General features: G+C 43.0%; 3 protein-coding genes across 5 annotated transcripts; 1 reads left to right on the forward strand and 2 right to left on the reverse strand.

Moving 5' to 3' along the window:
- Positions 1-684: 684 nt before the first annotated feature.
- On the reverse strand, positions 685-6,071 carry akap17a (A kinase (PRKA) anchor protein 17A). Of its 2 annotated transcripts, none has more exons than XM_076108868.1 (7): positions 5,919-6,071; positions 4,870-5,217; positions 4,368-4,586; positions 3,729-3,941; positions 2,465-2,613; positions 2,097-2,337; positions 685-1,955 (listed from the first exon to the last, which is right to left on the reverse strand). In XM_076108868.1, the coding sequence occupies exons 2-7, from the start codon at positions 5,206-5,208 to the stop codon at positions 1,107-1,109; spliced, it is 2,010 nt and encodes a 669-aa protein (XP_075964983.1). In that variant the 5' UTR covers positions 5,209-5,217; positions 5,919-6,071; the 3' UTR covers positions 685-1,106. The 2 variants fall into 2 exon arrangements, with proteins under 2 accessions (XP_075964983.1, XP_075964973.1); XM_076108858.1 differs by having other exon boundaries at positions 4,870-5,246; positions 5,919-6,053.
- Positions 6,072-9,349: 3,278 nt separating this feature from the next.
- On the reverse strand, positions 9,350-12,558 carry sowahca (sosondowah ankyrin repeat domain family Ca). The gene is made up of 5 exons (XM_076104070.1): positions 12,533-12,558; positions 12,106-12,461; positions 11,226-11,614; positions 10,208-10,597; positions 9,350-9,892 (listed from the first exon to the last, which is right to left on the reverse strand). Exons 1-5 carry the CDS (start codon positions 12,541-12,543, stop codon positions 9,431-9,433), a joined length of 1,608 nt encoding a protein of 535 aa, XP_075960185.1. The 5' UTR covers positions 12,544-12,558; the 3' UTR covers positions 9,350-9,430.
- Positions 12,559-13,338: 780 nt separating this feature from the next.
- Positions 13,339-19,752, forward strand: septin10 (septin 10). 2 transcript variants are annotated; one of them, XR_012959095.1, is made up of 11 exons: positions 13,339-13,503; positions 14,584-14,698; positions 15,088-15,283; positions 15,423-15,609; positions 16,514-16,675; positions 16,783-16,879; positions 17,068-17,236; positions 17,329-17,461; positions 17,773-17,951; positions 18,182-18,317; positions 18,523-19,752. XR_012959095.1 is itself a non-coding variant. In XM_076108882.1 (10 exons), the coding sequence occupies exons 1-10, from the start codon at positions 13,474-13,476 to the stop codon at positions 18,195-18,197; spliced, it is 1,284 nt and encodes a 427-aa protein (XP_075964997.1). In that variant the 5' UTR covers positions 13,339-13,473; the 3' UTR covers positions 18,198-19,752. The 2 variants fall into 2 exon arrangements, 1 of the variants encoding a protein (XP_075964997.1); XM_076108882.1 differs by having other exon boundaries at positions 18,182-19,752.
- Positions 19,753-20,321: the final 569 nt, after the last annotated feature.

Below are 20,321 nucleotides of genomic sequence, written 5' to 3' on the forward strand. Positions count from 1 at the left end.
ACTTGGTACGGTGCTGGACTGACTGGAACCCTTTTTTTCTAAAACGATAATTAAAACTTTAACCCAGACTTGAAGAAATTGGAGCGGTCTCAAAGCCGTCACTTCAATTCAAGACATGCTCATTAAAAAAAAAAGAAAGAGGGAGAACACTGCTTGATGAGTCGGGGCCAATACGCCTTTTGTCACTTTCAAGTCTTCACGCAAGTCACTCACTCAACTTATTCACATTTGTAAATTCAAATACAACTTAAAATAAATGAAGTCTTTGTCAGTTGAAACTTTGTGATCATCAAAAATGGTGCCGCTTGGTTAAGCTGGACGACGAGCTGTTTACCAGCAACACAAAGAAATATTTCAGGCCCTTGACACGGGACAGGTCAGCCTAAACAGAGGTGTGCTATGAGTGTGGATGAAGAGGTTGGTGCCACATCAAAATAAAACTTTCCACTTATTAAAACCAACTGTTAATCATGCACAAAGACTACTTGCTTACATCAACAGGCTGTTGGGTTCACAGTAGCCGATCATATTCGCCTTTAATTATCAGACAGTTAATGTTCTCAACATACACATTTGAAGACCCTAATACGTAGATTCATGTTGGTTTTAGTGTACTTCAGTGCATATGTGGATGCAATGTCTTTCACACATGGCAAAGTATATTCTCCGTGGTAAAGTATATTCTAAAAACAAATAGTAAATTGTGTGTGTTATGCCATGAAGTTGTTAAATGTAAACACATTGAAGATTTGACAAATGGAGTCGGCAGCTGATACTGAGCAGTATGAAATGTGGAGAAAAAAATAAAATAAAAAAGGTAAAAGCACCTCCCTAGAATCATCACTGATGTACATGCCTTTCACATACAGGGTACACTTACATATATAGTTTCAGCTGATTCTGTGGAGTTGATTCTGCTTTAAATGGGATTTTTGTTTTTTCATATTCAAGATTTCTTGTTTTGTGCTGCCTTATTCTGGAGAAAGCCATTCGGTGCACTGTTATATCACTTACTTAAAGGGCCAAAACGTCTATTCTTCACCTGAAACTTATTGAACTTTAGGTGTAAGCCCAACAATGGGGAATATAACTCAACAAACTGATGATTAGCATCGTCTGGAGTGGCTCCTGTCTCTGCTGTTGCTGTGTCTCTTGTACCTGTGATGACTGGGACTCCTCCCGTCTCTACTCTTGTTGCTGGTCCTGGAGCTGCCTCTGATGTATCTACGGTGACTATGCCTGCTGCTCCTCTCGCCGCTGTAGCTCCTCCCACTGCTGCTCCGGCTCCTGTCACGGCTGGAGCTTGTGCTCCGGCTGTGGCTCCTCCTACGACGACTGGAGCTCCTCCTCCTCCTGCTGTAGCTGTGAGAGCGCCTCCTCCTTCCTCGGCTGTGGGAGCTCCTCTTTCTGTGGGAGTGGTTGCGGTCCCTCGCTTGCTCCCTACCGTGCTTACTCCTCATCACCTCTTCCTTCCTTCCCTCCCGGTCCTTCTTCGTGTCCTCCTCCACTCTCCTCTCCTCCGGTGTTCGTTTTTTGGCCAACACTTGTGAATGCACACTGGATTTGGACACCTGCTTCTCTTCGCCCTCAATTGCCTTCACTCCGTACATCCGGCCCAGAACCCCCAACATCACATCATTAACACCAGGAGCAGAGGCCTCCTCCCCCGTCACAGGGCCAGCCTGGTCCTGTGCGCCTGGAGGTCTTGTGGCTTTACCGCTACTCTTCTTTACCAGGTTGCCAAGCAGTTTCTCCCTAAGCTCCCTCTCGCGCCGCTGGAGCTCCAGCGCTCGCTCCTTCTCCACCTCCACCCTCCGGAGCTCCTCCTCCTGCTTGCGCCGGCAGGCCTCCAGCTGCTGAAGACGAGCCAGTTCCTCCTTTTGTCGAGCCTGCTCCTGCCTCTCCCGCTCCTCCCGCTCAGCCCTCTGTTTCTCTTGCTGCTGCTGCTTCAGGTCCTGGAGAGGAGGAGAAAAAAAAAAAATGGAGGTACAGATAAGTAAAACAATTGAGAAAAAAAAAAAAATCACCCGTATAATTCCATTCCAGATGGATGTGCGTGTATACCCATTCAGAGTGGGTTGTGCATCTTTGTGTACCTTCGCCCGGGCCAGAAGCTCAGCAATGAGACGGATGGACTCCAAGTTGCGCTGAGCAAGCAGCAGCCTCCTCTCCTCCATGGCGATCTTCATCTGCAGCTTCTTCTGATCCTCCTCCTGCTGTCGCCTCACCTTCTTCAGGTTCCTCCTCTCCTCTCTCTCCCGCAGCTTCAGCTCTCGCTTTCGTATCCTCTCTTCCTTCCTCCTCTCCTTCTCCTCCTCTTCCTGCTCCTTCTGCTTCCTGAACAAAAGGGGAAATTGTCCTACGTGATCATCTGTTATTGCTGGTAACTTCTTGCTCTAACTAAAATAACGATGTTTATCTTCTTGATAACGGCTTTCCATTTCTCTCTCGTCTCCCATCGTACCTCTCCTCATCCTTCCGTCGCTCCTCCTCCTCCTTCTCCCGTCGTTTCTGCTCCTCTCTCTGCCTCTCCAGCTCCTGTAACTTCAGCCTCTCCAGGCTCCTCTTCTTCAGAGCCAACTCACTCAGGTGCTTGCTGGTGTCAAAGGCCACCTGAGGGAAAACACACACACGTACCGATACACGGCTTACAACAAGATATTTCATGGTATACATGGCACCAAAGACAACAGCATCTTAATCATCCTGGAAGAAGTGTTTCAGCATTTGTGATGTTTTATTGGAGTTTTAATGGATCTGTACCATCTTTTGTGCTGTGGTGGTAATGTCAGCCTGTCCAGTAAAACCAGACGTAACATTCTTGTCAAAATAGAGAGTAAAAATAATTTGAGTAAGACGGCGCCAGCTCTCCAACAATTTCAAACAAATGGGTTTAGTGCTATTCTAGCATGGCAGGTCATTCCTTTAAGTGAGGAACAGATGGTAGAAAATGTTCACTACAACAACGTGACATATACAAGCTAGATGAATCCCTTCATGTTCAGACAAGAGCTTCTCTTTGTTTACGTATGTAATCTAAAGGACATAATCTACTTTAAGTATCTTATTTTCTTCTTCTTTCCTTCCTCTACTCTAGTTTAGATTTCAAAGTGAAGCTTTATTCTGTGGATTACGAGACCTCTGGCTCTCCCCTACTCTGATCACCTTGGAAAAGATTATAACGCAGATTTAATTCTCATTCCACTAAAAGGTCTTAAAGCTGCTATGCGTCTCTGAACAACATAATCTAATTACTAAAATCTGCAATGTCACTACAGCAGTTGCAATTTACTTGTTGCCTCAAATGTAAAACAAAGGTGTACAGATCTCTTACATGCCCGTAGCAAAATAAAAAGCAATGTGCTAAAAGAGCTTCAGAGTTGTGATTTTAAATGTAGAAATACATTATTTATGTAACAAAGTAATCTCCCATTATTGTGATTGGCAACACACAATCTTGCAATGTTCACTACTTGCCTTATTGTGAAAAGAAGTCTCTTTATACACCTTAGTCACGAGTTAAACTCAAGTTTTCCAAACGCTTTTCCTGTTAGTTCGGACTGATCGATGTCTCTAGGATTGAACATATTTAGGAAGTCAAACAACTTAATCAAGCTTAATTATGTACAGCAGGTCGTGAAGCTCAGAAACGGGAAACTTTTTGGAAAAGGGATATCATGTGTGTTCTTGCCATAACCATTAACAAGGCTAGTGAGAGCCTGCAGTACCTTGATGTTGCAGGCCACCGCCTTTCCATCGTCTCCTTTCAGCATCAGCTTCATGCTGCGCAGAGTGTCCATTGCCTTGGTGAAGCCGTCGTACTCCTGGTACTGGACATAAGCGTCAAAGTTCAGGTGTCCCCCGAAACTGAATGTGTTGAAGTTCTTGTCCAGCATCTCCTCCCGGTATGGGTCCAGCATGGGGATGTCAACATTCCGCACCTACGATCAAAAAGGGTGGCACATTGACAAAATCAAACACAGTGTCGTTTATGGCTCAATTTCAATGATGTGGCAATATGATATACATGACCTTTGGTGACTTCTTTGAATTATATTGTTTGAGGGAAAGAAAGTTAGATAACTTCAGCTTATTACTAAATTAAATACATGCAGAATCAACCAGTTTCATGGGAGACTACAGATCCACACAGCAGTTCCTTTCTAAGCTCACTCATTATGTCGCTATAAGTAAGGATCGGTGCTAAAAAAAAAAACAGTAATTACAAAGATTGTACATGTATACTCTAATACCAGCCTCGTCTGTGATAAATTAACACAAATGTCCTGCATAGTATGTTAGATTTGCAGCAAAGGCCAATGTCATTTCTGTGTTACTGTCCTGTTAAAAATAGAAACACGTCCCACCTGGCCAAATGTCTGAAAGACCGCAATCAGGACCTCTTCAGAGGGCCGGTCTGGGTACGGGCAGTCCTTCTGGCTGAACCAGCGGCAAGGAAGTCCCTCAAGGTGGATGGTGTCGGGCCTCTCTCCCGGCACAGTCTCATTCATATCCTTGGCGTCGCGGAAGAAGGAGTCCCAGTCGTGACGTGTAGGGAAGTCCACTTTGTTCTCTATCGCACGGACCTAAGGAAGGAGAGGGAGACATGGGTTGTATATACACTCAGTTGCCAGTTTGTTATGTAAACGGCTCTGCAATATATAAAGTTTTTAATGACACTGTTTTAGAGAGGTGTTGAGTCAACATGGTCATTTTGTAAGTTGTAGTGCCATTTAATTGCATTGCATTATACAGAAGGATGTTTGTAATATTTACTCTCATTGATATAAATGAGCTGGGCAACATATTAGAAACACCTGTCAGCAACGTGTCACCATGGGATTTGCCATCCAATAATGTCAGCCTTACCTTCAGTACATCAGTGAATCCACTGAGTTTGATGCTCTTCCCATCCAGACGAGCCAGCAGGCTCTTGACCACCGTCTTGTTCTCCACCTCGCCCTCGAAGCGGATGAAGTCCATCGTGCTCTTGGAGATTCGCAGGGCTGAAAACTGATCCGGAGCTACCATGGCCTTGATCCTCTCCATTACTTCCCAGTTTGAGATGCTCTTGCCCGGCAGCTTGAGCTGCGGCAGAGCCACACTGATGGTCATCTTGGCAATGGGCTTGAGGTAGAGGTTGTACTCAGAGGAGAAGCACACTGCCTCTGTAGTATCGTGGACAATGGTGGTCATTGTAGCAGACATGACGGGAAGCTGCAGGACGGTTGAAGAGACAATGAAGACTGTTAGCACATATTAGCTGCTCTTGAAACAGCTCTGAATAAGTACACTATTGTGTGAACAACAACCAAACATAATGGTTTACAAACGGTGTGTTGATGGCGCTTATCTTTAGCGCTTGGTATCTTCGAACAACTGGCTAGCTAAACATAATTAGCTAGCGAGCATCAACGTTAGGTAACGTTAACTAGCTAGCTAGTTACTAACACCGCTATATTAGCTATTTTCAAGCTAATGAAAACGGTAGGTTACCAAACGTTGGTTGTATGCTAACGTGCAAAAGCTGTTAGCTAACAGTTCTCGCATAACGATAGATATATATAAACTTTAGTTAGCGTTAGACAAACCTGAGGGCTGATTAGTAAAACAAATGACTAACGTTAGCTAACACTAGCTAATGATAACAATTAAAATACCATAATAAACAGCGCGTTAGCTATCAAACTAGTTAGCTAGCTAACGTTAAGAGCAAACTGTTTTGGTTAATAACAACAGACAACAGTTGTGTGGTTAACATTAACATTGTGTTTTAGTTGCGGGCTAGTTAACGTTAGCTTGAAGTGGTTTGTAACCGTGTAGCTAGCTAAGCTACCGCTTACAAAACGTCCGAGAGCATTTATATATAACGTTAGCTACAAACGTCGGTTATCACAGCAGATTTCACCGCCACCTACCTGGCATTAGTTAGCCTCCTGGCAAGAAAATCAACACACGTATTGCAACGTAACTGATTTATAGAGATCCAAACGCTGCAGGGGAAAAAACAGAAAATAACCCATAGAGCGTTTTCCGGATTCAGTAAACTTTGACCTCAGAAAGAAACAACATGCAGCAGCACCATAGCGGCGTTATTTCAGAACAGCGACACCGTGTGGTAGATGTGTGCAGGAACAAGACAGAAACAAATGTCTTTCTGGTGCATCCTCTTGGTTATCGAGTCATAAAACGCTAATAAGTTAAATGGAGATCATCTGTGTGTAGTCAATGGGTAATCAAATTGATTGAAGTACAAATAATACGACACCCGATGTCGAAGGACTGTTGTACAATTTGTAAAGCCCCTCGAGGCAAATTTGTCATTTGTGTTATTGGACTAAATAATTAAGTGTTTTGACTCTTGACTTGAAATTCACCAAAAATGCAAATATTATATTTATAATTAATTTAGATCACTTTATAGAAATCAGTTTTCACTTTGACATTAAAGGGCTTTTCTTAAGTTTAGCATTAAAAAGCCCAAATAAATCTACTTGTACAGTTAAACAATAAAACACGAAAACCTCTAAATAGGGTGAGTACATTTTATAGGCACTGTAGGCTATGTCACAAGACAGCAAAACATCCGGTAGACAGTGCACATGTGTTACTAAATTGATAACCATTTGGCACTGTTAGTCACAAGTTAGGCTTATGGATGTCATAATCACTGTGGCGACTGTTTGTGGAGAGAGTGAGAGATGGGGATAGATTGGACATGGATTAGTCCGACAGCAGAGGCCCCGGGCAAAAAAGTTGGCACAGTTTCCCTGAAAAGATGGCAGAGGAATTTAGATAATAGACATTACTCCCTTCACTTTGTATGTAGGTCAGTAGCTGCAGTCAGATAGCCTCTCTGCTCTGTCCCGATCGGCAGTCATCTATAACAGATAGGCTGCCTGAGGCAGGAAACTACCGGCCCGGGAAAAAGAGCAGACTCCGACAGAGCATTTACATTTAAACAAGCAGCACAGTTGATTGTGATGACACATATGTAATCCTGCTTTTATATGGCTGATGTGCTCTGGTAAACATGAAGTAGAAGTCACAAAATTAAAAAAAAAAACTACTTGTCCTTTGTCCCTTCTAATATTTGCAATATACTGAACTTAGAAAAAAAAAAACTAAATCAGCAGTTTAAATGGTTGTTTGTTTTAAATGTCAATTTGTATTTAATAAAAGAAAGGCATAAACTACACCAGTTTAGACTTAGATCACATAAAAATGTCATTAATCTTGCATTAATCTTTTCTTTGTAACAATAGGAGTACACAGACACACACACACACACACACTCATACACACACACAAAACAGGTGCAGAATGAGGACCGGCTGTGAATATATTATGTGCAGTTTTTCATGGGCAGCTTGTGGATAGGAAGCTGTGGATTTACTGTAGTGGTGGGTCAAGGGGTGATCAGATCATCAATTATTCAGCACCACCAGACTGGGACAATCACTTGGTGTCAGCAGGACCGGCATACAAAATAGCCTGCTTAATTTGGAGCTTTGGTCCATTCTTAGTTGAATCTGACTCTAGCATTCGTGACTGCATACATTATGACAGCTCTGACCACCATGTTTAATCCTTGTTACTGATTCTGTGTTCCTACACATTCTTCATATTTGTCAGTAGCATACTGTAACAGATCACTGACTTCACTTTTATGCAAACCATTTTTGCTTTATTTGATAGTCAATGATAAGACATGAAGACATGGATGACAGTGGCTCAGTAACAGTGTATTCACATCACATAATAACGTCACAGTATTTCACAAAGAAGACAGAAACAATGACTTTTAGACATAAAAATGAACAGCGGAGAGAATTTACATTTTCCCTATTCATACATTTAAAAAAGTGACATGAAAGTAGGTTTGTAATACATTTCTACGTAAACAAAGTCAACCATGAAGCCCTATGATTTGAGTACAAAGGATACAAAAAACAAAGGGAACATTCATGAAATCTAGGATTTGTTATTGATCCGATATTCAGATATGAGCACGGTTCACATATTTGGGAAAACAGTCAAAAAGTCGATGTGCTCATCCGCTAAACATCCAGCATACTCTGGTCTAAGCTCTTCACTATCCACAGATGATTAATGAACAATGATTGTGTACATGCAAGGTTAGAGCAGTACAGGAGGCTGACACGGGCAATTTATTAAATGTCAAATCTGGTCCAGAGTGAGAAGGTTCTTATGAAATGTAAGCAGTGCTATGCTGTTTGTCAATAGAAAGACCTTAACCTGGATAACCTTTCACTAGGTTCGATCTTGACATGAGCCAATTTAGCGTGAAATACGGAATCTGTGCTATTGTTTAGAAAGATTCTTTCAGATTTATATGTTATAAATAGATTTGCACAAAACACTGCAATCTACTATTAGAGGCCCACACTGCTTAAACTCCCACATAAAGAAGCAATGTAACGGTTAGTGAACCAGACCCTGATGACTTCAGGTAAATTATAATCAGTAGAAAAACCACACCAGTTCCCCTTGTGCTCCCACCCTGTGTAACTGATCAGTGTAGTTAAAGTACTTAGACATAACTAAAGACATCATTTTGGTAGAAATACATAAGGGGAAAATGACATTGTACTTTCATATATATATATATATATATACACAGTACAGTGCCTTATAAATCTATGGGTGTAACAATTTGATCACCCCTCATCAGTATGAAATGGGATCAATAACAGCCGGCATGGGTTTAGTTTAAGCAGTTTCCTCCCATAATCACAAACCGTCTTCAAAGTGACAAGTGCAAACATGGTTGTTTGGACATACAATAATTCTGTGGTTACAACAGTTTGAATACTGAAATCTGGTGATTCAAATTCACGTTACAGAAATGTATTTTAAAAAAAACAGCACCATCCAATCAAAGGAGATTGAAATATAGAAAATGAGTTCTATGAATATATTACTTTACTCTGGAAACAAAAACTAGATTTTAGATTACTCTGTGGAATCAAACCCAAGTGCAATTTTCAAATCCCTCACCCCTGTGAGTCCAATCTAAAGTGAAAACCTGATACAGTCCCGCTTGTTGCTTTTGCATTTGTGTGTGTTCTAGTGTAGTGAAGTATTACATAAAAAAAAATAGTGTATTGATTGCTACCGACTCTAAAAAACAGAGCGTTAACAAAAACAATAAGAAAACTAAAACAAAAAACAGTTTTTACTCAATGAATTTTGTGGCAAATAGAATGCTACATAAACTGCGACCTGCCCTCAGTGATCAACATAAGGCGAAAAACTGCAATAGGAACAAAAATAAGTTAGATTTTCAAAGAAATATATTGTGGTCCTATAATAATAAACCTTAAAATCAGCTTGAAATCATACTGTCAAATGATGTGTTTGGTTAATCTGGTCATAAAATCGGTTTCTATCTCAGAGTTGTATTACTTTATCCAAACAGGTTGGATAGCGGTCGGGGTCGGACAGGGCTGCTGGGGAGCTCCTCTCCTCTTCCCACCTCCCCCGTGTCCCTGAAGGAGGCGCTGTGGATGATCTGGGCTCGGTGGCGTCCTCGTTGCAGCCGGGCGTTCAGTCGGCTCAGAGAAGACTTCCTCTGCATCCCCCCTTTGGTCCTCCCAGTCACGACTCCTTCCTCCGCCGGCCCGGCGGGTGGGTTCAGGAGCCGCAGTGGGTTCAGATTGCCCTGGAGAACTCTGGGAAGCCGCCAGCCGCGCCCTCCGCTGCTACTGGTGGCGGGTCCGTGGTCTGACTCGGCCCCCGGCGAGGTGACCACTCCCTCTTCCTGCAGGTCAGCAGCCAGCGGGGGGGACAGGTACTGGAGGGCTCGCCTCCCGCTGTAGTCTCGAGCATCAGGGTCCGCCTCCCAGTCTGACAGCAACACACGCACCACCTGTCAATCACAGCTCATTAAATACACTCAGTTAAAAATAATTCCATGTCATAACATGAGCAAGGATTCATTGTTTTCTTGTTTGTTTTTGTATTAAAATTAAACATATTGACCCTCCTGGAGCATTTTTATGTTTACTTTTAAGTAAATGTCAGGAAAAGGTTTCCTCTTTGGCCACATCTAATATTTCCCTGCGACCAGAGCACAGCCTGTAAATGTTCCAGTTTCTGTGGAGATGCCCCCCTCCTTCTTTGGAACAAAATGCATACAGTAGACACAAAACCCCCCACTGCCACCACCATCTACCCAACCCACCTGCGTGTGTCCATGCATAGCTGCCAGGTGTAGCGGCGTGTATCCAGCACTTGATCTCACGTTCACATTCACAGGTATAGCGTTGTCCTTGGAGAAGGCCAGCAGCTGGGAGAGCAGCTCTGCTTTGCCCTGCTTGGCCGCCCAGTGGAGGCAGGTAAAGCCGGTGACGAAGTCTCTCTTGGCCACAAGGCTGGGTTCCACAGCGAGCAGGGGCTGCAGGCTCTCCCACAGTCCGTCTGAGGCGCACAGCATCCACTCATGTTCCAGCGGGTGCAGGGTCACCGACGCGCAGTCCTCATCAGCGGTTGTGGAGAGGAGCGACGCCGAATCGCCATCGCCCTTCACCGAGTCGCGGAGGCGTGAACCACGGTTGATCAGAGACCTCCGAACCTGTAAAGGGAAAACTATTGGAATGAATGAGGCTCATACTTTACAGGCACTGTAAATAATTCCACATTTAAACAACCAAAGGCATATTTTATTGTTATTTGTGGAAGGCTACCTAAACAAAAGTAGGCCAGTAGACTGAGCACCACTGTTTATCACAATAAAGTCTCAAATGTACAAAGACACCGTAGACAGTAAAGTTTCAGTTTTTAAATAATACATTTTTGTTGGTTATTGCCTTATGATGATAAATAAATGGAGGTCATAGGTCAAAAGATTACATCACCGTGTCTCTCAGTTACATAAGACAGAAAACTACTGCTGTGGAGTCACACCTCATGAATATTGCATCTCTGGTTACACCCCAAAATGGTGTTTTACATCAAGCTGCAGGTTATACAGCAGCAAAGGCAGGGGAACCTGGATAATTTCATTTATGGACAACTTTTTGAGCACAAAAAAACCAAACACACCTGATGTGCTTTAGCTGTGGCCAAATGTATAACATGGTCCAAGGGTTTGAAACAATGGAAAGCAGTGCAGCAGTATTTTATCCGTGAGTTTTACAGGATATAATAACAATCTGACCGAAACCTTTTTCATGCCAGAGAAACATAGTGTAGGCTACTACCTGAGGGGAGCTGCTCATCATCAGCTCTATGAAGTTCCTGCGACTTCCCTTGGGTGTGTTGATATCTCCAACAAAGTCCAGCCCTTCCCAGGCGCTGTCTTCAGATAGGCAGCTGGTCAGCAGGGCCCGCTGGGAACCCTTGGACACCCTGCGGGCCCCTCTCACCTGCTGGCTGTGGGACCCTGCAGGGTGAGCATGGTCCACATCCGCAATCCCAATCACAGGTGCAGACTCCCGCCTTCTCCTCTCCCTCAGCCTCACCTCCCCACCTCCACCAGATGTCGGCGTATCCGCGTTGGTCTTATTATTCTGGGAGGGGGCTGCAGGTTGCCCATTGCCATTTGACTGTTTGTCATTGTCCATGCTGGCAGCCAAGGAGCTGGTTGCTCCTGTGGAACAATTTGTACATGCATTTTGTTATAGTCATCCAGCTCTGACACTGAATGGAGTTGTCTATGTCCCAATACAGCATTTCCATTGAGATTCTCACGGGTATGCACACGGCTAAACTTTTTATGTCTTTGTGTTGTCATTACCCTGAGTTACTGTAGAGTTTTTGTGATTTAGGTCGAAATCAAAAAGGTCCAGATCATTTGCTTTTGACAACTCCAGTCTAAGTCAGCATAGTAGCAGTAGTTGTAGTAGTCTTGGCCTTCAAAAACAATGACACTTAAAAATGTGACAATCAGAGAGCCAATGCTTGACAATGTACTCTAAGAAAATATTTAAATATGTGAACACTGCGTTATAATTTTGCATTATTATAGCACATACGGGTGAAATGAAGTAACATGGGATTTGGCATTCCAGTAGGAGATTTTAAACAAATAAATCATGGACAAAGATAATCATAAACAACAACAATGTGCGTGTGACTCACCTGTTTGGTCTCCGGTGTTAGAGTTGCCGTTGACATAGCTGTTGTTGTCCAGCGTCTCCTGGATATTACCATTGCACTCCGCGTGATCGCGGCCGCCTGTGTCTGCACGCATCACCGACTCCGCGCTGCCTTCAGTGTTCAAACAAACAAATGTCACGCCGTTTTCCACCTTCACGAAGCCCACGTTGTCCACGATGCGTGTCAGCGCCTCGCGATCCACCCCTTCCTTCGACTGGTCCTTTTCCCCCGAACCCGATAGGAAATGATCGATCAGCTCCATCTGTTGGACCCTCCCTCCCCTCTCCATCAGGAACTCCTGCACGGTTTGTTCCGTGCACGGAGACGCCATCGTCATGCTGAACGTCCCCAAACAGAGCGCAAAGATAGCGGAATAAAGTTACACGTTTCAAAATGACTCCATGTTCACGCCACTGTCATTCATTTAGGTCGGTGACGAAGGGTGACAGCATCTTCCTCTTCTTTTTTCCTCTCCTCCACGGGGAGTGTCGAGCTGTGGCCGATAGGGGGCGCACGTCGGTAACTGAAGCAACCCATGCAAACGCCTCACCACTGCAAATATCATGCTGCGTTCATGTAATCCTCGTAAACGACTGCCTCAAATTACTAGCAAAGGAAAAGCAGTCGTTTTTTTGAGAATGCGGTTTTGTTTTTAGTGTTGACTGAGCTGTGATGGCGTGAGAAACTAGTGGAAACATTCAAAACTGTATTGGATGACTGAGTGTTAGTAGTCTTTTTAGGTCTCTATACATACGGGACAAAAGCACCATGACAACAAAAATGTACATCTCTTTTACTCTAAAACCCAAATGAATGACAGCATGCTCTTTAATACTAACGAATCAAGCTAACCAATGTACTATTCTTATGGATTTTCTGGTAAACATTCATATTTGAAACCAGGCATCAACATCACAATGGAGAAGATGTTGCGCGGAAATTGGCTTTACGATTTTTCTGACAGTCCGCAATGTGCCATGGAAGCGACTGGGAAAATTAAGTTGCGCTGTACCATTATAGAACGAAGGGGTGGTTGGTGTATTACTGCAGTAAATTGACATCGTTTGGCGACATTTTCTTACACTTGTCGTGTATTTGATTCTTAAATAGCGTTACTGGATTACATTTCCCATCACATTTTGGCCAAATTTACAGAATTTGTGCTTTAAAAGTAATTTACAAACTAAAGCTATAACCTCATTCCTATCTTATTTTTGAGTGGTCTAGCCTGCCCAGTTGTCCACCGTAGATGCAGTCCTAACGAAGGTTCTAAAAAAAAGAAGTGGTCTTTAGTTAGTTTTGTTGTATTATTTCTGAATTTATTTTAGTTGTTAACTTCTGGCCAAAACTATGGCTTCCTCTGATGTTGCTCGACAGCCGGTCAGTATTTTTTTCTTCTTTCCTGGTAGACAAGTGACAGTGTTCTTGATAGTTGAGTAGGGAGTGTCCATGGCTATCATTAAGTTAGCTACCGCTAGCTATACCTACTTACTGTTAAAGCTATCGAAACCACGGAAGTTTAAAGTAACTTATACACAGAGCACATCATTCACGGAGACGTACATCGGGAACATCTAGCGGGGCTTTTAAACTAAACCTCTCAAAAGGGATTCAGTGTTACACCGGAATACACTGCGGAGGGCGCTATGTGGCTAACACTAAGCTAGCCATTCAACAGACAAAAGTTGAAACAATAGTTGAAAATAGTTGTGGTGCTACACCGTTAAACATTCCTATGCTAGAACCACTAGCTCAAAAGTATTAGGTCATGTTTTACTGGTAAGTTATGTATGCTGTACAGCTGGATAAACGCCAACAAATACGGAATTAACATTTTTTTGGATGAAGTTCGGCGATCACGTAGTTAGTTATTTACTCCAACCAAGACATCTCGCCTAAGATAACGCTGAACTTGTTCTGGAAACTAGTGTTTCTCAAATAGACAACATGGTTAATAATAATCAAATGTTGAAGCTCTTATCATGCGGAATTTAAAAATTGTAGCACATCATAACTAGGTCAGTGTTAGCCCTCTGCAGGTCAGATGAGGACCATCGATTAACCACAGACTTATTTAAAATGAGAGGGGTTTGTTTTGTAGCTTGCACATTGAAAGAAATATACTATTTTATGATATAATATATATTTTCTCGTGTCAGTCTCAGCAGCTGAGATGCGGATTTTTAACTTTTAGAATATGTTTTTAGGTCTTTTTTTATATTGGTTGGACATTTCTCAGTTGATATTATCTATCATATGGAATTGGTTGGTTCAAAATATTGCCAGAATCTTCATTACTGTGCATCCGTATAACACAATTTAAATGTACAAAGTCGGGAAGTTGTGGCTTCGAATGCCTTAAAGTTCACTTTTACATTTCCATCATATTTCTTATTCGAGGAGAAAATGGCCTCTGCATCTTGAGACTGATCTGTCTTGTCTGTGCAATTTCCTCCCCAGAATAAAGGACTCCGACCCCTGGGTCTGGCAGGCCATGTGGGCTTTGACAGCCTCCCAGATCAGCTTGTCAACAAGTCCATCTGCCAGGGCTTCTGCTTCAATATCCTCTGCATTGGTATATTGTCACACACACACACACACACACACATACTCCTTTTAACTGAGTATTACATGAGTATTAGGTTGTGTTAGACAGTGGGGGGGTCAAAGAAGCATTGTGATATGAAGGATCCTGCTGGTTCGTATCTCTCCACTAGTTGGTATATATGTGGTTGGGTGAATGGGTGATATCTCCTGTTCCTCAACAACTGCCATCACTGATTTGCTCCAATGCCTTGGTGTTGACTCATGCTTCCCCTAACTAATTTAAGTTTTAGGAATACTTCATTTAAGGCATTTTCTTTTGCGTCTTAAGTGCCCGTCTCTGATGCTCGCGCTCCTAAATTGGGTCCCAACCATAAAGTTCAATAACTCAAATTGTGTCTCATCTTTTTCTGTCTCCAGGTGAAACCGGTATCGGCAAGTCTACTCTGATGGACACGCTGTTCAACACCAACTTTGAGAACTTCGAGTCGTCCCACTTTGAGCCTCAAGTGAAGCTGCGGGCTCAAACCTACGACCTGCAGGAGAGTAACGTCCAGCTACGCCTCACCGTGGTCAACACTGTGGGCTTCGGTGACCAGATGAACAAACAGGAGAGGTGGGAGGAGGAGAGCGAGTGTGAAAGAGTGAATGTGATTTAAGACTGTAAGAAACATACGGCCATTATGAACCAATGTGTGTTAATCAGTCATAAAAACCCACATTTCTGATCAGCCCTACGTGTCTCTCCCCTGTAGCTATCAGCCAGTGGTGGACTACATCGACAGGCAGTTTGAGAGTTTTCTACAGGAAGAGCTCAAAATCAAACGCTCTCTTCACAACTACCACGACTCGCGAGTCCACGCCTGCCTTTACTTCATCTCCCCCTCGGGTCATTCACTCAAATCCCTGGACCTGGTCACGATGAAGAAGCTAGACAGCAAGGTAGGAGAAGCATCACAGTGGAGATACAGACTGACCGTACTAATGTACTGTGGTTGTTTCTAGACTTTCCTCTAATGTCTGACTGTTGGGAGCGGTTCCCACTGACTAAGCCCCTCCCTTCCCTCTTGAAGTGGTCACAAACTTTCCCATGCTCCCTGTGTGTAGTGACTTTGTGTTTTTTGTGCTCTTGTGTGAGTTCACCGCTCTGTGAGTGTCAGTAACCCTGGATTTGCGTGTGAATGGAGGAGAAAAGGCCGTCGGAATGTTGTATTCACCTCACGCATGCACACTCGAGTTGTCCTTTTGTGTCACTGTACGGACACACACAGAAAGAGCCGTTTGTTGAATGTGCAGCACAGACAGACAGTCAGTCACTCAGACAGCTGTTGGAACAGCTCTACGAGCATTGTTTTGTTTTCTCTGTATGTATATGTGTGTGTGTGTGTGTGTGTGTGTGTGTGTGTGGTCTGGCCCAGACGCTTGTCTAGTGACAGCAACTCATTCCAAGCCTGTCTTTGGTACGACAGACAGACAGACAGACAGACAGGACTGGAATGTGGAAGGACTTGGACAGCAGAGTGGGCTGCTGGGCCAGAAATAACATCAGTAGACCTGGTTTATGTAACACTTATCTAAAAGCAGTTTTAAAAGTATTTTAGATGAAGTAACAAATACTGGTGAAATAGTTTTGGTTGTACTTGCAGTCAGGACCAATGGAGGCCATTTGAATGTTTATCCATGTTTTTTCATTGCTTTGATAAGGCCTAAATATATATATGGATATCTTTTTACAGATCGCATGAAAGGTCTAATTTGACTCTGAGGTCTTCAGATAATAGTACGTTTGATAATGAAGAAGAATCCGTTATTTCGTACGTGAACGTGTTTCCCCGTCTCGCTGTAGGTGAACATCATCCCAGTGATCGCCAAAGCCGACACCATCAGTAAGAGCGAGCTGCACAAGTTCAAGATCAAAATCATGAGCGAGCTGGTGAGCAACGGCGTCCAGATCTACCAGTTCCCCCTGGACGATGAGACCGTGGCTAAGGTCAACACGACTATGAACGTAAGGAAACACACACACACACACACACGTCCACTACATCACCTGGAACTGGAGCGATTCTATTTTCAAGTAGTAGTTATGTATTTTAAAATAAGCTGTTCTTGTAGGGTCATTTGCCGTTCGCTGTGGTAGGCAGCACAGAGGAAGTCTCCGTCGGCAATAAGATGGTGAAGGCTCGTCAGTATCCCTGGGGTGTCGTTCAAGGTAAGACGGATCCGTCTTTGTTTCTGCGTTCTTCTACACAGCTGTGCTTGTGGTGCCAAAGATCTTGCAGGATGACATTGGAAAGATTAACAGATGTCCATTAAATCAGACCTACATTTCTCAATATTCAATATTTAGTATCAGCTGGTTGCCTAACCCTTCGATGTGTCTATGGGTGTGTGTGTCAGTGGAGAACGAGAGTCACTGTGACTTCGTGAAGCTGAGGGAGATGCTGATCTGTGTGAACATGGAGGACCTGAGAGAGCAGACACACACTCGCCACTACGAGCTGTACCGACGCTGCAAACTGGAGGAGATGGGATTCAAAGACACCGACCCCGAGTCCAAACCCGTCAGGTGAGCTCATGAACACCTGCAGGGACACAGTGAGGGGTGCATAAATTGACATGACTGACAACTGACCTGTGTGTGCGTGTGTGTGTGTTCAGCTTGCAGCAGACTTATGAGGCCAAGCGTCAGGAGTTCCTGGTGGAGCTGCAGAAGAGAGAGGATGAGATGAGGCAGATGTTCGTGCAGAGGGTGAAGGAGAAAGAGTCCGAGCTGAAGGAGGCTGAGAGAGACGTACGTAGACACCAACACCAGTACACTGTACTTCTTTTAATAATGTGATTACTGCAACATCTTTTCCCATTTAGTTTTTCGCTCCTATGAATCACGAGGAAACCAAATATCATTAATGTTTCATGATGTTTCTTCTTTTACTGGATAAAATCAAAGTCTTCCAGCAAAAGTCAATCTTTTTACAATTTCACATCTACTTTGGTTTTAGTGCGACGGAGGAAAGTCATTTGTTTTCACTTGTTCTTCTTGATACTATCGATAAATGAGGCGTCTCTGTGACTCAACTCTGTTGTTTTCTCTCCGCGTTTCAGCTGCAAAGCCGCTTTGAGCAGCTGAAGCGCCTCCACGCAGATGAGAAATCGTCTCTGGAGGAGAAGAAGAGACTCCTGGACGAGGACCAGAGTTCCTTCGGCAAGAGAAGAGCTGCCGCCCAGCTGCTGCAGGCCCAGAGCCTCACCGCCAACGGCAAGAAGGACAAAGACCGCAAGAAGTGAGAGCTGCTGTTTCATGATCAAGATCCATAGATTTACACACCTGAAGACAGTGAGGGCTTAGATCCAAACGTTTTCACTGATTAGTGATTCTAGGAAACTAGTGCATAAGGTGCAAAGCTCGTCACTTCTAGTGTAAGTGCACATTTAAGTTGCTCACAGATGATGGTGTGAGGGTGTGTCGTTATATGGAATTTTGCTGTAAACTCCCGCTTGTCGTCTCTAACAGTTCTGGCTTCATGTGAAGACGCTCGGATCTGAAGAACACTCCAGTATGACCAGTGACACTGAGGCCACATCCTTCCCATTCCTCTGTGGCCAGTCTTCCACACTAACCAGACAAACGCCACACAAACCAGCAGTGTGTGAGTTTGTGCCAAAGTTTAATGTCTGTACCCTTTGTGTGTGTGTGTGTGTGTGTGTGTGTGTGTACACTCTCCTTTTTGGTATTTTTAATGGGTTTTATACCTCTCTGTAATATTTATATTTATCCTTTCATTTTTATATAAAGCCTGTATTTTCCATATACTTCCCTGTTTTTATTTTATTTTATTTTATTTTATTTTACAGTGTATTGGACCTCTCACAGCCTCCTCACTAGATGCTGTTTACATACAACACTACATTGAAAGGAACATCTTCACTTCTATTTAATCTGCCATATGTCTAGTGTATAATACGAACACACTTATTGTGTTGTAATGCAGCCTTAAGACTTTGCTAATGACAACAAAACCATCTTTGATATGCTTTTTAATTTATTATGAAGCCCCTTTCAGAATAAGGAGATTTACATTCTGGTTTCTAGAGTCTACTCGTCATGAGAGGCGAGTGGCTCATTAATGAAACCTCAGCGATAAACAATCCGCTTTCCATAGTGTGAGCACTGCAGCTCTCTGTGTAATAGTCCTGTCATGTTTAAATGGAGTCGTTACAGAACAATGACTCCACGGAGACCTTTTGATATTTAACGGATGTGGAGCTAATTGCAGCGGTGTAACAGAACTCGTGTCTGAAAAGGGCTGAACTGATCATTTCTGAAGGGCAGTTTAGTGCATTCATCAGTAAGAGTGGGCATAATCATGGTCACGGGGATTATAATTACTCATCCTTTTTCTGTATACGGTCTGATTTCTTTTCTATCCTTGATGCTATAAACTTTAACTACGAGCACACCAGCGTCACACTACTTCTCCTGTTGCTGTTCCAAAGGGACGTCTCTTGTCCAGGTTTCTAGGAGGTTGGGGCTGACGCTTGGTTTTGGATTAGGTACATGTAACAGCATATATTTATACATATATATATTGTGTTTGTCTTTTTTTTTTTGTGCTCCCTTATTTTCCTTACTGACACAAGCCGTTGAAGTTTGCTATGCAGTCTCTCTGAAAAGCGCTGACTCGTGGGAAGTCTGTGTTTGTTGAGAGAGTGCGGGGAAAGGGAGAGAATACCTTTGTGACTGTATTTTAAAAACATTTCTCTATTCACTTGTGTCTGGATGATGAGACAGGGTTTCACACCTCGAAGCATTTAACGGTAAAGGGTGATTTACAAATCATCGTTTACTGCCACTTTATATTTTACACTAGTGCTTAATATGTGTTACTGCCTTATCTGTGTGACGCTTACTTAGAAATAAACTGTCCACCTAACTAGTACATCCGGGGAAACACACCGATGCGTAATGGAGTAAAGATGTCAATGTCACGTTTGTACTACACTTGTATTTAAGGAATTAACAGTGTTATTTGGGAGCTTTTTTTCCTCCTCCTTTCTAAATAAATCTTTGTATTTTTGTCATGATACACTCTGCCTGTCTGTTTTCTTCTCAAAGTATGGTGTCTTATGTCAGCTTATTTTTCCTTAATTAAATAAATATATTGTATGTATTATATTTCATGCAGTTTTATCACAAGGATCCTAACATACTGATATATCAAGCACCTGTACTGGGAAATTTAAGTACTGTTTTTCTCCATAGTTCAGATGATCTTCTACTGGTTGTCAGTGGTGGTAGTAGTATCATGCTGTACATTAGTAAACAGAGAAATACCTGTCTGATATACTGTACTCTGTTACGAGTTCTGCATTCAGACAGTACAGTTTTCAGTGGATGCGTTTAGTTACTTTTTACCAACTTCGTTATAAAACAAATACAGTGATTAAGTATCCAAACTTGAAACGCCTTCACTCATAGATTTGTACTCCCTTCACGTAGTTCAGTGTGTACTTTTCATGCAATCACAGATAAAACTTGGTTTGCGAAACATTTAACATAAAAGCAAACCATGAGACAAATCCTGTTCATGCATTGTGAGGTTAAAAATTACGCATTGGTTGGTCACCTGGTGTTTGCCAAAAAATGAAAGAGA

The sequence above is a fragment of the Anarhichas minor genome, unplaced genomic scaffold (assembly GCF_050575085.1).
Source record: "Anarhichas minor isolate MPS153535 unplaced genomic scaffold, ASM5057508v1 ptg000004l, whole genome shotgun sequence".
Taxonomy (NCBI): Eukaryota; Metazoa; Chordata; class Actinopteri; order Perciformes; family Anarhichadidae; genus Anarhichas; species Anarhichas minor.

Coding starts and splice junctions, on each gene's coding strand:
- akap17a (XM_076108858.1), bottom strand. Junction 4,587..4,869: donor GATTCACTGATGTACTGAAG/GTAAGGCTGACA, acceptor CTCCTTCCTTAG/GTCCGTGCGATAGAGAACAA. Junction 1,956..2,096: donor AGCTTCTGGCCCGGGCGAAG/GTACACAAAGAT, acceptor CCTCCTCTCCAG/GACCTGAAGCAGCAGCAGCA.
- sowahca (XM_076104070.1), bottom strand. Junction 11,615..12,105: donor TAACACCGGAGACCAAACAG/GTGAGTCACACG, acceptor ATTGTTCCACAG/GAGCAACCAGCTCCTTGGCT. Junction 9,893..10,207: donor CTATGCATGGACACACGCAG/GTGGGTTGGGTA, acceptor TGTGATTGACAG/GTGGTGCGTGTGTTGCTGTC.
- septin10 (XM_076108882.1), top strand. CDS start 13,474: ATGGCTTCCTCTGATGTTGCTCGACAGCCG. Junction 17,237..17,328: donor CCCGAGTCCAAACCCGTCAG/GTGAGCTCATGA, acceptor GTGTGTGTTCAG/CTTGCAGCAGACTTATGAGG. Junction 17,462..17,772: donor TGAAGGAGGCTGAGAGAGAC/GTACGTAGACAC, acceptor TCCGCGTTTCAG/CTGCAAAGCCGCTTTGAGCA.